At 41.3% G+C, this 15,082-nt stretch overlaps 1 protein-coding gene across 1 annotated transcript in view; it reads right to left on the minus strand.

Moving 5' to 3' along the window:
* Window positions 1-15,082, minus strand: part of ASTN2 (astrotactin 2) — a 945,680-nt gene that overhangs the window by 724,797 nt on the left and 205,801 nt on the right. Inside the window, exon 3 of the mRNA XM_040442406.1 lies at window positions 13,312-13,666. Coding sequence (XP_040298340.1) covers window positions 13,312-13,666 — 355 coding nt within the window. The remainder of the gene's footprint in view (window positions 1-13,311; window positions 13,667-15,082) is intronic.

Raw genomic sequence — 15,082 nt, forward strand, 5'->3', positions numbered from 1 at the left:
GTCAAAGTGCTGATTATATTTACAGAAGAAACATACCCATGTGTGTCACCAATGTACTGAACAAGAGGGCTATAAGAAAGTCGGATATTAAGTGGGTTGTGTGGTTGAAAGGACTCATTTTTTAATAACTCTTCAAATACCTTCTGAGTTTATACAGGTGGACCCTATTCACAACCTCAATCTATCAGCCAGAGCACAATGCAGCTACACAGATTGTCTCTCCCTTGGTTACATGGACAGCCCACTTTGTTCTGGGAATTTTCCCATTATAATTTCTCAATCTACAAAAACATTCACAAGGAAACAACTTCTTTGCAGAAGATTTTATTAGACATGTCACACAGCTCTGGTCAATTGCTGTCTAGAACTAGCAATTAGCCATTTGATTACAATTTATAAGGCACAAAAAAGATATGACACCATGCAATCAATGCTAATTATTAACAATGAGGGACGGAGTGATTAGGTTACATAGCTTCAGATGTGCAGATGTCACCCTGACCTGAAAGGCATTTTAGCTTAATAATAATGACAATAAAATGATTGATATACTAGATAAGGAAGATAAGGAAAGTAACTTGAACTTGGTTATTTCAACACTCATCAGCCTTTGCTTAAACAGGGGCACGCATGTGAAATGCCCCCCCATATGCCCAGGCCCCTCACACACAATGTACTTACCATGCTCCCTGGCACCCGCGTTGCTTCTGAAACCTGCACGGCCACCACTTCATCACAAAACATCTGGCTTCGAGGGGAGGGGGGGTGTAGGACAGCCAGAGAAGCAGGAGACGCTAGAGAGGCTCGTCCCCATCACTGCCTGCCATTGGCTTAAACCCAGCCATCCCCCCATCCCGATGCCGGATGTTTTCATGCTTCAGAAGCGACGCTGGTGCCGGGGAGCGGGGTAAGTACATTATAAGTGAGGGGCCCGGGTATATGAGAGGCATTTCAAGGGTCGGATATTTTGTCTCATATATTAATGCTTTTTATTTATTTCTCAGACTTCGATGGGAAGTCCACTGCAATGGAATTTACCAGTTTAATTACAGCTGAACCCCATAGGTACTTGACATTACGGTACTGTGTATGGACCAATTCTATCAAAAATGTTTTGTCCAATGTGGACAGCTCCAATAAAGGAAATTAAAGCCTTTTCTGCTGATGGAACTTATATATCACTTTTGCACATGTTAAAGAAATCACAGGATCACAGTTCTATACAAGGTACATCTAGAGATTCGATCTTTAGAACTTGGGAAATGGGGTTGGGAGTAAGAGCTGTAGGTTTATGCAGCCTGAGATACAGTTATCAGTAGCAAGAATGTATGAGATAAGGCTTTGGCTACTGAAGTGTCACCCTGCCAGTATGTATGAGATAAAGTCCATGACATGTAAAATCCATTAAGGTGGTATACTCTGTTATTAAATAATGTATAGTACATAGCACCAATTCCAAAAAAGTTAGGACGCTGTATAAAATATAAATAAAAACAGAATGTAACGATTTGTAAATCTAATAGATCCTTATTTTATTCACAATAGAACATAGACCACATATCAGATGTTGAAAGTGAGAGATTTTACCATTTCAAGAAAAAAATTATCATTTAGAAAGTGATGGCAGCAATGCATCTCAAAAAAAAGTTGAGACAGGGCCATGTCTACCGCTGTCAACAGTCTGTAAATGTCTGGAAGGTGAGGAGGCCAATTACTGGAGTTTTGGGATAAGAATGCTGTTCCATTCTTGCCTGATGGAGGATTCTAGATGCTCAACAGTCCTGGGCCTTTTTTTGCCAGATTTTTTGTTTCATCATGGGCAAAATGTTTTTTATTGGTGAAATGTCTGGACTGCAGGCAGGCCAGTTCAGTCCTTTGACTCTTCTTTTGCGAAGTCATGCTGTTCTGATAGTTCTGAAATATGCAAAGCCTTCCCTGAAGGAAATGTCTGGATGGGAGCATACGTTGTACAACCTCTATATATTGTTCAGCACTGATAGTGCCTTTCCAGATGTGTAAGCTGCCCATGCCATAGGGACTAATGCAACCCCATATCATAAGAGATGCAGGCTTTTGAAATGTGCTCTGATAACAAGCAGGATGGTCCCTCTTCTCTTGAGTCCGTAGGACACGGGGTCTGTGGTTTCCAAAAAGAATTTAAAATTTTGAATATTCTGACCATAGGACAGATTGCCATTTTGCCCCAGTCCAGAGAAGAAGGCAGTGTTTCTGGATTGTGTTGACATAATGTTTTTTTCTTTGAATGATACATCTTTAAATTGCATTTGTGGATTGCGAGACAAACTGTGTTCACAGACAATGATTTCTTGAAGTGTTTCTGAAGCGCATGCAGTGATTTCCAGAACAGAATCATGCATGTATTTAATGATATTCAAAGTTTTAAAAATTTTACATTGAAGAGCATTTTTATGAAATTGTTTTAGACGCAGTTTTTTGCAGATTGGTGAACCTCTGCCCATCTTTGCTCATAAAAGCGTATGCCTCTCTAACATGTTCATTTTATACCCAGTCATGTAACTTAGTTGCAAATTGCTCCTCCAGATGTTTTTTTTATTACTACTACTTATTTTTCCAGCCTTTTGTTGCAGCTGTCCCAACTTTTTTGAGATGTGTTGATGCCATCAAGTTCTAAATGAGTTAATTTGTTTCATGAGATGGTAAAAATGTCTTACTTTCAACATCTGATATGTGTTCTATGTTCTACTGTGAATAAAATATGGGTCTATGAGATTTTCAAATCATTGCATTCTGTTTTTATTTACACTTATTTACATTTTACCCAGAGTCTTAACTTTTTGGGAATTGGGGTTGAATAGATAGATAGATAGATAGATAGATAGATAGATAGATAGAAAGACTGATAGATGTAACAAAAAAATAGTTTCTATATCAAAACTTTGATCTGGATAAATAGATTTTGAGACTAGGTTCCCTTTTAAGTTTCACACATATATTCGCAAGCCTCAGAAAATTCCTTAAATTCCTTAAATACCTGAAAGAACACATTAAAAGCAAAGGTTGCCAACAGATTTGCTGAGATTATTTCCCTTGAGTCAACCTCAAGTTAACATGGGTGACCCAATAAGTAATGGCATAGTTCTTATCAATAACCCCTTTTAGTGTTGTGATGGCCAGGACAATGGGGATAATCAATTAATGATTCTTCTGATTCAAATTAAAGGAGTAATACAGTGGACAAGGGCAACACTGTTTTCTGTATAAGTGCTGCAAGGGAAGCTATTCTTTGTAGTGAAGAATTGCTATTAACTTTGAGGTCTAAGGTGTAAATACCTATTAAACGTTCATTCATCACCATTATAATTTGCTATGTTTTTTTTTAATTGAACCTGTTGCCTTGTCTACATTCTGCATCTGTTTTATTTTTGTGCTATTGCACGAATCTAACACATTAGTAAAATTAGATTATGTGCTTTTATAGACTCTTCAAGACTTTAACGTTCATTCAGTATACCTAGGATACACCATCAGTGTTTGATCGGTTACAATGCAACCTCTGATCTCCCCATTTGATCAGCACAACTGATTGGGCACCAAGCTGCACTTTATTGTTTCTATAGGCATATTAGTTTATCTGTATGATCAAGTGCGCCAGGTGCTGCAGCTTGTCCCGTTCAAGGTACCTCTATGCCTATGTACACAGCAATCCTTTCATGCTTCTGACTGACCAGGGGCATCGAAGATGAAACCCCTACCCAGGATAGGGTATGATCTAACCCTTGCTGAGGATAGATCATGGTATCTATCAATGTTAACCAGTGTTATAGCATAGGATTGGCTATCAGTGTTGAATTCCTGGAGAAAACCTACTAAAATAGGTTAAACTCAACAAAATAATAACCGATGTCTAAAAAGCTGAGCCATATAAAAAAGAAAAAATCATTATTCCGGTCTCATGAGTGTTTTGGTGGCCCTTTAAATGGTTTTCTGATAAAAAGGCTTTTATGGCAGGCTAACCAAGGCCATATCATTGATGAACATGCAGTTAAGAACACAACCAATGTAGGTTCCAGTCCCAGTTTTCAGTGGACAAGTTGGCCTCATATGGGTGATCATTAATAGCTCTGCAATTAATAGACTCTTCCCAATGTACACCTTACCCTCTCCAGTGCTGTGATATAATATCATGCATGTATGTTCACAAAAACAAAAAAAAATACTAATAGTTTATCTTGATTGTACTACTATAGATGTAGTTGAGTTAAAATTTACTCTGATGGGACAGTGTTATATTGGTTATCTTGTGACAAAAGCCATTGAAATCCATTGAAAAGTTAATTATTTTTTTCTTGCCATTCATTATTTAACACGTTAACCATCAAGTTTAGCTCAGCTTCATCATAATTGCTTTAAGGTTGGTTTATGAAAGATGGCAAACATCACATACTTAGCTGACTGCAGCACAATTAGATTGATGTATTACTTTCTTCAGAATCATCACTACCCTCCATACCAAACCATATTTTTTTTTCCATCCTGAGGTTACTAGTCTAGGGAGCATTCTAAATGTGTCCCACCGCGGTGCCGTGCAGATCTTGATTTATAATGTCAGCTCACTCCAGATGAAGTTTATGACACCTATAGAAACCTATATATAGTATATATATTTTTTGCTTGGTATGGCTCCACTGAGATACAGGTCTAGTTCTAACAAAATTTTGAATCTTTTTATAAGAATTTAAATGTGATCTCTTTACATGACCCACATAGTAGTTAGCTGCAGAGGTGGACATACTGAACGGTGGTCCTCTAGGTAAAGGCACAACAACTGTGTTAAAAGGAAAACAAAAGCGCTACTGTCTACTTGACTGCAATAATGTTAATGAATCTCAAGACCAAATTACTGTTAGATTGTGATCTGGAGACACTGGAACACTACTGAAGAATTTGCTAGAGAACCTCTACAACAAGTACCTTGCTTTTGACAAAGTGTTTTTGCCATTTAGGGGTACACACCATTTTCTTGTACAGGGGCATCTGCAGTGTCTTCATAGTCCCTTGGGATGCTAGATGGAACATATCCAAATAAACTCTACAAGTCTCTGTGAGAAATACCTTGGTTCCTTTGCTGCTGGGTTATTTTATATATCAGTATCAGAGACACTTTAAAAACTATTCTACCTTAGACTTAAAATATCTCAAACAGTTTCTTGCTAAATCTTTATTCAGATGATCAAGTGGAAGTGTTATGATGAAAGTTAAAAATAAAACCACTTGACGGTCTTCTCCAGCAATGCCTCCTACACAAGATATCATACTGTCCCATACTGTCAGTCAAACTGCCTGCAGTCAAATTACAGACAAAAATATCTGATGATTGATCAGAGTGATTAAAAATGAGTGAATAAAATAGAGTGCTTATCATGAAGATATTTTTGCAGATTTAGCTAAAAGCTATATATATATATATATATATATATATATATATATATATACACTGCTCAAAAAAATAAAGGGAACACAAAAATAACACATCCTAGATCTGAATTTATTAAATATTTTTCTGAAATACTTTGTTCTTTACATAGTTGAATGTGCTGACAAGAAAATCACACAAGAATAGAAAAATGGAAATCAAATTTGTTAACCCATGGAGGTCTGGATTTGGAGTCACACTCAAAATTAAAGTGGAAAAACACACTACAGGCTGATCCAACTTTGATGTAATGTCCTTAAAACAAGTCAAAATGAGGCTCAGTAGTGTGTGTGGCCTCCACGTGCCTGTATGACCTCCCTACAACGCCTGTGCATGCTCCTGATGAGGTGGCGGACGGTCTCCTGAGGGATCTCCTCCCAGACCTGGACTAAAGCATCTGCCAACTCCTGGACAGTCTGTGGTGCAACGTGACGTTGGTGGATAGAGCGAGACATGATGTCCCAGATGTGCTCAATTGGATTCAGGTCTGGGGAACGGGCGGGCCAGTCCATAGCATCAATGCCTTCGTCTTGCAGGAACTGCTGACACACTCCAGCCACATGAGGTCTAGCATTGTCTTGCATTAGGAGGAACCCAGGGCCAACCGCACCAGCATATGGTCTCACAAGGGGTCTGAGGATCTCATCTCGGTACCTAATGGCAGTCAGGCTACCTCTGGCGAGCACATGGAGGGCTGTGCGGCCCTCCAAAGAAATGCCACCCCACACCATTACTGACCCAATGCCAAACCGGTCATGCTGGAGGATGTTGCAGGCAGCAGAATGTTCTCCACGGCGTCTCAAGACTCTGTCACATGTGCTCAGTGTGAACCTGCTTTCATCTGTGAAGAGCAAAGGGCGCCAGTGGCATATTTGCCAATCTTAGTGTTCTCTGGCAAATGCCAAACGTCCTGCACGGTGTTGGGCTGTAAGCACAACCCCCACCTGCGGACGTTGGGCCCTCATATCACCCTTATGGAGTCTGTTTCTGACCGTTTTAGCAGACACATGCACATTTGTGGCCTGCTGGAGGTCATTTTGCAGGGCTCTGGCAGTGCTTCTCCTGTTCCTCCTTGCACAAAGGCGGAGGTAGCGGTCCTGCTGCTGGGTTGTTGCCCTCCTACGGCCTCCTCCACGTCTCCTGATGTACTGGCCTGTCTCCTGGTAGTGCCTCCATGCTCTGGACACTACGCTGACAGACATAGCAAACCTTCTTGCCACAGGTTGCATTGATGTGCCATCCTGGATAAGCTGCACTACCTGAGCCACTTTTGTGGGTTGTAGACTCCGTCTCATGCTACCACTAGAGTGAAAGCACCGCCAGCATTCAAAAGTGACCAAAACATCAGCCAGGAAGCATAGGAACTGAGAACTGGTCTGTGGTCACCACCTGCAGAACCACTCCTTTATTGGGGGTGTCTTGCTAATTGCCTATATTTTCCACCTGTTGTCTATCCCATTTGCACAACAGCATGTGAAATTGATTGTCACTCAGTGTTGCTTCCTAAGTGGACAGTTTGATTTCACAGAAGTGTGATTGACTTGGAGTTACATTGTGTTGTTTAAGTGTTCCCTTTATTTTTTTGAGCAGTGTATATATATATATATATATATATATATATCAAACAAATAAAGTAGCAGCACACCACTAAATGCGCTAAGACTGAGCGAACAGGTGAATGTGTAAACAGGGTCAAATACATGATGCCATAATTTACTGCAAAGCAGTGAAGAAGTTCTTAGCGCATATTATTGATCAAAAATATGTCGGGCCCACCTACCAGGCGACAAGGTAGCTTCTTATCAGGTGGGACCTACTCTAACATGGAGGGTCCAGCTCCATTGTTACTCTGATTAAAAACACCAAGGGATGGGGGATGGGCGGGGAGTTATAAGTTCCAAAGAGGATGCCTAGTCCTCTGTAATATACATATAAGCAAAAAACGGAACAGCACCTCCTGAGACAAATCGCAGGTGCAAGCTACCCGGCAATAATACAGCAAACAAATAAAGTAGCAGCACACCACTAAATGTGCTACTGCTGCTACTTTATTTGTTTGCTGTATTATTGCCGGGTAGCTTGCACCTGCGATTTGTCTCAGGAGGTGCTGTTTCGTTTTTTGCTTATATGTATATTACAGAGGACTAGGCATCCTCTTTGGAACTTATAACTCCCCGTCCATCCCCCACCCCTTGGTGTTTTTAATCAGAGTAACAATGGAGCTGGACCTTCCATGTTAGAGTAGGTCCCACCTGATAAGAAGCTACCTTGTCGTCTGGTAGGTGGGCCCGACATATTTTTGATCAATAATATGCGCTAAGAGCTTCTTCACTGCTTTGCAGTAAATTATGGCATCATGTATTTGACCCTCTTCACATATTCACCTGTTCGCTCAGTCTTAGCGCATTTAGTGGTGTGATGCTACTTTATTTGTTTGCTGTATTATTGCCGGGTAGCTTGCACTTGCGATTTGTCTCAGGAGGTGCTGTTCCGTTTTTTGCTTATATGTATATTATAGAGGACTAGGCATCCTCTTTGGAACTTAGCACTCCCCGCCCATCCCCCACCCCTTGGTGTTTTTAATCAGAGTAACAATGGAGCTGAAATAAGTGTACATATTAGGTATCGCCGCATCCGTAACAACATGCTCGATAAAAATATCACAAAACCTAACCCCTCAGGTAAATACCGTAAAAAAAATAATATTAAACCTTACATCACAAAAAGTGCAACGCCAAGCGATCGAAAAGGCGCATGCCCCCCAAAATAATACCAATCAAACCATCACCTCATCCCACAAAAAATGAGACTCTACCTAAGACAAAATGGTACCAATAAAAACCTCAACTCTTTCTGCAAAAAATGGGCCCCTGCAAAAGACGATCAGCAGAAAAAGAAAAAAAATATGGGGTTCAGAAAATGGAGACACAAAAACATAATTTATTTTTCAAAAATGCTTTATTATGTAAAACTGAAACAAACAAAGAAAGTAGACATATTTGATATTATTGCGTCTATAAAAACCTGCTCTATAAAAATAGCACATGATTAAATCTTGTAAAAAATAAAAAAAACTGTGCCAAAACAGCCATTTTTGGGTTACCTTGGCTCACAAAAAAACGTAACATAGAGCAATTAAAAATCATATGTACCCCAAAATAGTACCAAAAAAACTGGAACCTTATCCCCTAGTTTCCAAAATGGGGTCACTTTTTGGGAGTTTCTACTGTAAGGGTGCATCAGGGGGGCTTTAAATGGGACATGGCATCTAAAAACCAGTTCAGCAAAATCTGCCTTCCAAAAACCATATGGTGCTCCTTTTCTTCTGCGCCATGCCATTCGCCCTTACATCAGTTTACGACCACATGAGGGGTGTTTCTGTAAACCACAGAATCAGGGTAATAAATATTGAGTTTTGTTTGACTGTTAACCCTCAATGTGTTAAAGAAAAAAATGTATTAAAATGCAAAATCTGCCCAAAAAGTGAAATTTAGAAATGTAATCTCCATTTTCCTTTAATTCTTGTGGAACACCTAAAGGGTTAACAAAGTTTGTAAAATCAGTTTTGAGTAACTTGAGGGGTGTAGTTTCTACAATCGGGTCATTTATGGGGGGTTTTCACTAGGTAAGCCCCGCAAAGTGACTTCATACCTGAACTGGTACTTAAAAAGTGGGTTTTGGAAATTTTCGTAAAAAAATGTAAGAATTGCTCCTAAACTTCTAAGCCTTCTAACGTCCTAAAAAAATAAAATGAAATTTACAAAATGATGCCAACATAAAGTAGACATATGGGGAATGTTAAGTAATAAATATTTCTGTTTTAAAAGCAGAGAAATTGAAATTTTGAAAATTGCAAATTTTTCCAAATTTTTGGTAAATTTGGGATTTTTTCATAAATAAAGGTGAAATATATTGACTGTAAAGAAACACAAAAGTCTATTATGATTCCCACAGGTGTCAATGAAGAGAATAACAAACATGAACAGCCGTCTCTGCACTGATTTCAATGGAGAATGCAGCAGCTTTGAATTGATAAATGGGGGGCATGGGACTCCTCATTCTCCCAATAAGCAAGGGTGTGATATCTATGAAGTATTTATAGTATGCTTCTTTAAATAATGCTTGCAATATGTAAGTGCCATCTGAAATAGTAAAATATGACTCCAAGATCCTGGCTACATGCAGGACTGCAAAGAAAAAGTCTACTTTAAAACGGTAAAATAGCAAAAAAATTACATGAGCAGTAGAGTGGTGTAAAAGATCACTGATACTACTGATAGGTTAGAATATGTTTGGAAAAATTTGACACATAGTGCATTGCATTAGACATGGTGGCGGAAATGTGATGTTGGGTTTCTTAAATATTGGTAGGGTGGGGTACAGGCCACAAGCAGTATTTGCAGTTTGCTGCTAATTACTAAACTGGACCTGGAATTGCCAGCTGAAACAATGACAAGTCCAGGTACAGCTGGCAATTACTAGTAAATTACAAGAGCTACCAGCAGCACCCTAATATCTCCCCAGGAAGACTGATGCCATGAAGCCCAGTGTTAAATCCGTTAAATGGAGTCATAAATTACAGTGGTGGTTTACTAGAAATCATGGGACTTACTATTCCTCATATCACTCAGGAGTAACCAAACACAGTGATACGCTTGATTGACAAGAAAATCCCTAGTTATATGTGTGACACGTGTAGGAGTAACACTATTTATCTTTTACTTTCTGTATCTAATATAGGTAATAAGAGTATCTTAAAAGGGTTTATCTATTTGCATCAACATCCTTTAAAATGATCATTTATGAAGGTAGCTATAATTTTGAAATATATTTTTCGCTTTATAAGACGCACTTTTTTCCCCCCAAAAGTGGGGGGAAAATGGCCGTGCGTCTTATAAAGCGAATACTTCTCTGGCCGCTATGCTGCACAGCGCGGCCAGCGAAGTATCAGTGACAGTGTGGAGGGAGGAGGCGAGGCCCGGTGCAGTGACTCTACTCTAATACACCGGGCCCCGCAACTGTTAAACATTCAATCTGATCTATATCTAATAGTATATGCTTTGTACGGCTCTTACTGTAGTACCGTAAGTATAGCGCAGACTGGCATCTCCCTCGGTCATGCGCCGCTTGCCGCACCTCCTTCCTCATGCGCCGTCTGCTCCAGCTCCCTCTGTCATGCGCCGCCTGCCCCAGCTCCCTCTGTCATGCGCCGCCTGCCCCAGCTCCCTCTGTCATGCGCCGCCTGCCTGTTCATTCATAAAGTCAGATAAGCAGGCAGGCGGCGCATGAGGAGGGAGCTGGGGCAGGCGGCGCATGACCGATGGAGATACCGGTCTGCACTATACTTACAGTACTACAGTAAGAGCCGTACAGAGCATATACTATTAGATATAGATCAGATTGAATGTTTAACAGTTGCGGGGCCCAGTGTATTAGAGTAGAGTCACTGCACCGGGCCCCGCCATGAGTGTCTCCGCCTCCTCCCTCCACACTGATGCATCTGATGGGGGATCTGTGGATGACATAAGTGTCATCCACAGAGCCCCATAAGTGTTATCCACAGATCCCCCATCAGTGTCATGCACAGTTCCCATCTCAGTGTCATGCACAGATGCCCCCTCAGTGTAATGCACAGATCCCCCCTCAGTGTCATTCACAGATCCCCCCATCAGTGTCATCCACAGATCCCCCATCAGTGTCATCCACAGATCCCCCATCAGTGTCATCCACAGATCCCCCATCAGTGTCATCCACAGATCCCCCATCAGTGTCATCCACAGATCCCCCATAACAGTGCGTCATCCACAGATCCCCCATAACAGTGCGTCATACACAGATCCCCATAACAGTGCGTCATCCACAGATCCCCCATAACAGTGCGTCATCCACATATCCCCCCATAACAGTGCGTCATCCACAGATTCCCCCATAACAGTGCGTCATCCACAGATTCCCCCATAGCAGTGCGTCATCCACAGATCCCACATAACAGTGCGTCATCCACAGATCCCCCATAACAGTGCGTCATCCACAGATCCCCCCCATAACAGTGCGTCATCCACAGATCCCCCCCATAACAGTGCGTCATCCACAGATTCCCCCATAACAGTGCGTCATCCACAGATCCCCCATAACAGTGCGTCATCCACAGATCCCCCATAACAGTGCGTCATCCACAGATCCCCCCCATAACAGTGCGTCATCCACAGATTCCCCCATAACAGTGCGTCATCCACAGATTCCCCCATAACAGTGCGTCATCCACAGATCCCCCATAACAGTGCGTCATCCACAGATCCCCCATAACAGTGCGTCATCCACAGATCCCCCCCATAACAGTGCGTCATCCACAGATCCCCCCATAACAGTGCGTCATCCACAGATCCCCATAACAGTGCGTCATCCCCAGATCCCCATAACAGTACATCATCCACAGACCACCTTTAGTTCAAAAGCTACCAAAAGCACACTTTTTGGTTCAAAATATTTTTTTCTTATTTTCCTCCTCAAAAACCTAGGTGCGTCTTATCATCAGGTGCGTCTTATAAAGCGAAAAATACGGTATTTATTTTAGCTTTTTTTTCTCCTATCTTCTGTTCTGGGCAATGGTCACATGACCATGTCCATGCAACTCTTTCTTATTTCCTATGATGTTATGTCCATGAGTGTTAGTGATAGGGAAGTGTCTATCATTAACGAGCTAGGAGGGAGGAGATATAAACTATCTGAATGTTGTTAGGGGTGGTGCTAGAGCGATGCCACAGAAAGGAGAAGTGCATCATGGGTGTGGTTGGATAAAGTAACAGGAAGTTCTACATACAGGATGGAAAAAAACCTGAGTGATTTCTTTATATAGTAAAAACGGAGAGTCCAAAATGTAAAAAAAAATGAGGTAAGCAACTACAAATCTGTATTTGTTAAGTACCATAGTGATCCCGGAAAACCCCATTAAAGGGGTTTTATCAACTAAGACATTAGTGGCATGTAACAACGGCTGCTGTGCGCCGCAGTTCCCCTGCTTACCGCCGCAATCTCGGTCGCCGTGTTCAGCAGTGATCAGCTGCCAGCGTTTCCTTTCAGCCCTGGCCAAAGCAAGCTTGCTGCTTGTTTCCTGCAGCATTTCTTTAAGGGCCAGCGTGCGTCACTTCCTGTGTTTTATGGGTTGGATCATATATAAGTGGCTCAACCCCCTTCTCAGATGCCTCAGTGTCAAGGTCCTTGTGTCGTTTGTGTTCCTGGACTCTGCTACCTGTTTGATCCCTGCCTGCTTGCCTTGACTCTCCTGTTGCCGATCCGGATTGCCTGACCTATACCTGTGCCACCTGCCCTGACATATTGCCTGTCTGACTTCGCCTCTGCTTCATCCTTCGGTCCTGCACTGCTGTTGCTGGTAACAATTCAGCCTGCTAACAACAACTGGTACCTTTCTCAGGTACCTCCTGGTCCGCCTGGACCAGCTGCCTCATGTGCCTATCCTCCTCAAGAGAGTGACCTGGTGTTCCCCTCAGGGAAAGTCTATCCCCACCATCAGGGGTACTGTTAAAATGGAGGGGTTTACTTAGACAATGCCCTTAGAGGAGGTAGGACACGTGGCACAGTGGCTTCACACTTGCTAGTTCGTGACATGGCATATACTGTAACTAAGATATTCCATCATTGTCAGATAGGTGCCATATCGGCTATTTTCAGAACATCCTTAAAAATGAATAGAAGGTTACCGCACATGTAAAAGACACCAAAATGATTGATAAGGCTGAACATTCTGAGGAGGATTATATTTCTAAATAAAACTTTTTAGAAATATTTTTAAGACAGCAGATTTTGTATTTTTCGTAGTTGTTATGCTTGTCACTTACCTCTTTTTTGTATTCTTCTCTTGTCTTTTCTATCTTGTGGTATTTGCTTTGTGTGATCCAACTGATTCCCTCGCTCTGTGCATCTTTGAGATTCTTCCTCCTCACAATCATAGTCATCCAAAATTGGCGTCTCTCGTACGGACATTCTCAATACTGAGCTGTGAGGTTGCAACTTAGATGATCTAAAGTCCCGAGAAGGGGGTCCTAGCAGAACAGATGGGATATAGTGAATTTCATGCGTGGCTTCAGTGCTGGCACTCTTTTGTGGAATTCTTCTCCGCTTGTACCAGCGTCGTTGAGCAAACAGTGCAACTGAGAAAATTAGCAGAAGTAAAAGCAGTGCGATCAGTCCACCCTGCAAGGAAAAGAGATGTGTATTTATTATCAGAATTTAATTAGCAGATACAGTCTGCTTACACTCTGATGATGGCCTTACATTGCAATGGTCAGAATTCCATTTATTCAACACTGCCCTGCCTTATATTCAGAATTTCTTCTACTCAATGAATTATTAGAGGTTCACAGAAACGAATATGTAGAAGAGTTGTAAGAGTAGAGAACACCAATAAGAAAATGCTATTAAAATATCGACACTAAATTATAGGCTGAAAGTGGTCAGGACAGTGGTGCAGCATGGTTCTTGTGATTCTAGCACTGAGAGAACACAGGAATATACTTATATCTGTCCAAACTCGGAGAGTAGCAAAAAGTTGCGATAGTTTATTGTGCATTCAAGCAATATTCTGCAACATGCAATAAAACAGCAAAAAAATTTACAGAAGAAAAGGTTTATCCCATAGCAAAAGAATACAGTACTGGTTTATAGAAGAGTAATACTGTTCTGACCAGCAGAGTGGAGATTCATTACAAATCACGTCTGCCTCAGTGTTCGGTATTTCTGTAGTGATTAATGTGGTAATAGCACCATCTAGCGGTGTTAAAAATGTACTACACTTTGTTTTTCTGTTTATAAAAATTATTGAATTGTGGGAGGTGCAAAGCATTGTGGGAGTGTAATGCATCCTGGGAAAGAGAAACCCTCCAGTCATCAAGGACACACCAGCAGAGCTGTCTTTCTCCATATATTCTTCCTAAATTCCACCATCCTTGTGCAAGCATATCTGGTGAGAGAGATCTACCTTTGTTTCAGGGACATCATGTTATGCAGAGCTGTTTAGTTAGCTATAATTGTCTCAGGACAGTTGTTATACTATTAGATGTTAGACATGTAATCTTTGCACAGGCAGACATTTTACCATGGGCTTCTGTGTAATGCAAATGTTACAGTACATACTATGCTATAAACTTATTCATGTTATTTGTATTCTTATAGTTTTACCACTCAAATACTCCTGTTTTGCCTATAAACAAGTAAGACTACAAAGAACAGTCCTCTTATTTGGAAGACAGGAATGGTTTATGCTGAATGTCAGACTGCACACTGTGTGAACGTGTATGAAGACAGAACAGTAAAACAAATGCTAGTGGATCTGACTATACGGAGCCTCCATCAGGGTACAAGGTTGCAGCGGCTGCCATACAGTCACAACAAGCGAGACTGTAACCCACAGCAAGTGCAACACGATCCAGACCTTGCTGAAGTCCGTTCCTACCTAGACTGAGTCGGCACAAAGACATTAAACAGCCAGACAATGTCCGCTAGCCAGGCATCATCATACAGGACCAGGTAACGAGCAAGCTGCTCTAGCAAGTCCTCAATAAGAGAACAGGCTGCTCCCGCCCGTTCAGAAGCTGAGGCTGCAAAAGTAGG

Source organism: Bufo bufo, chromosome 8, assembly GCF_905171765.1.
Source record: "Bufo bufo chromosome 8, aBufBuf1.1, whole genome shotgun sequence".
NCBI classification, from domain to species: Eukaryota; Metazoa; Chordata; class Amphibia; order Anura; family Bufonidae; genus Bufo; species Bufo bufo.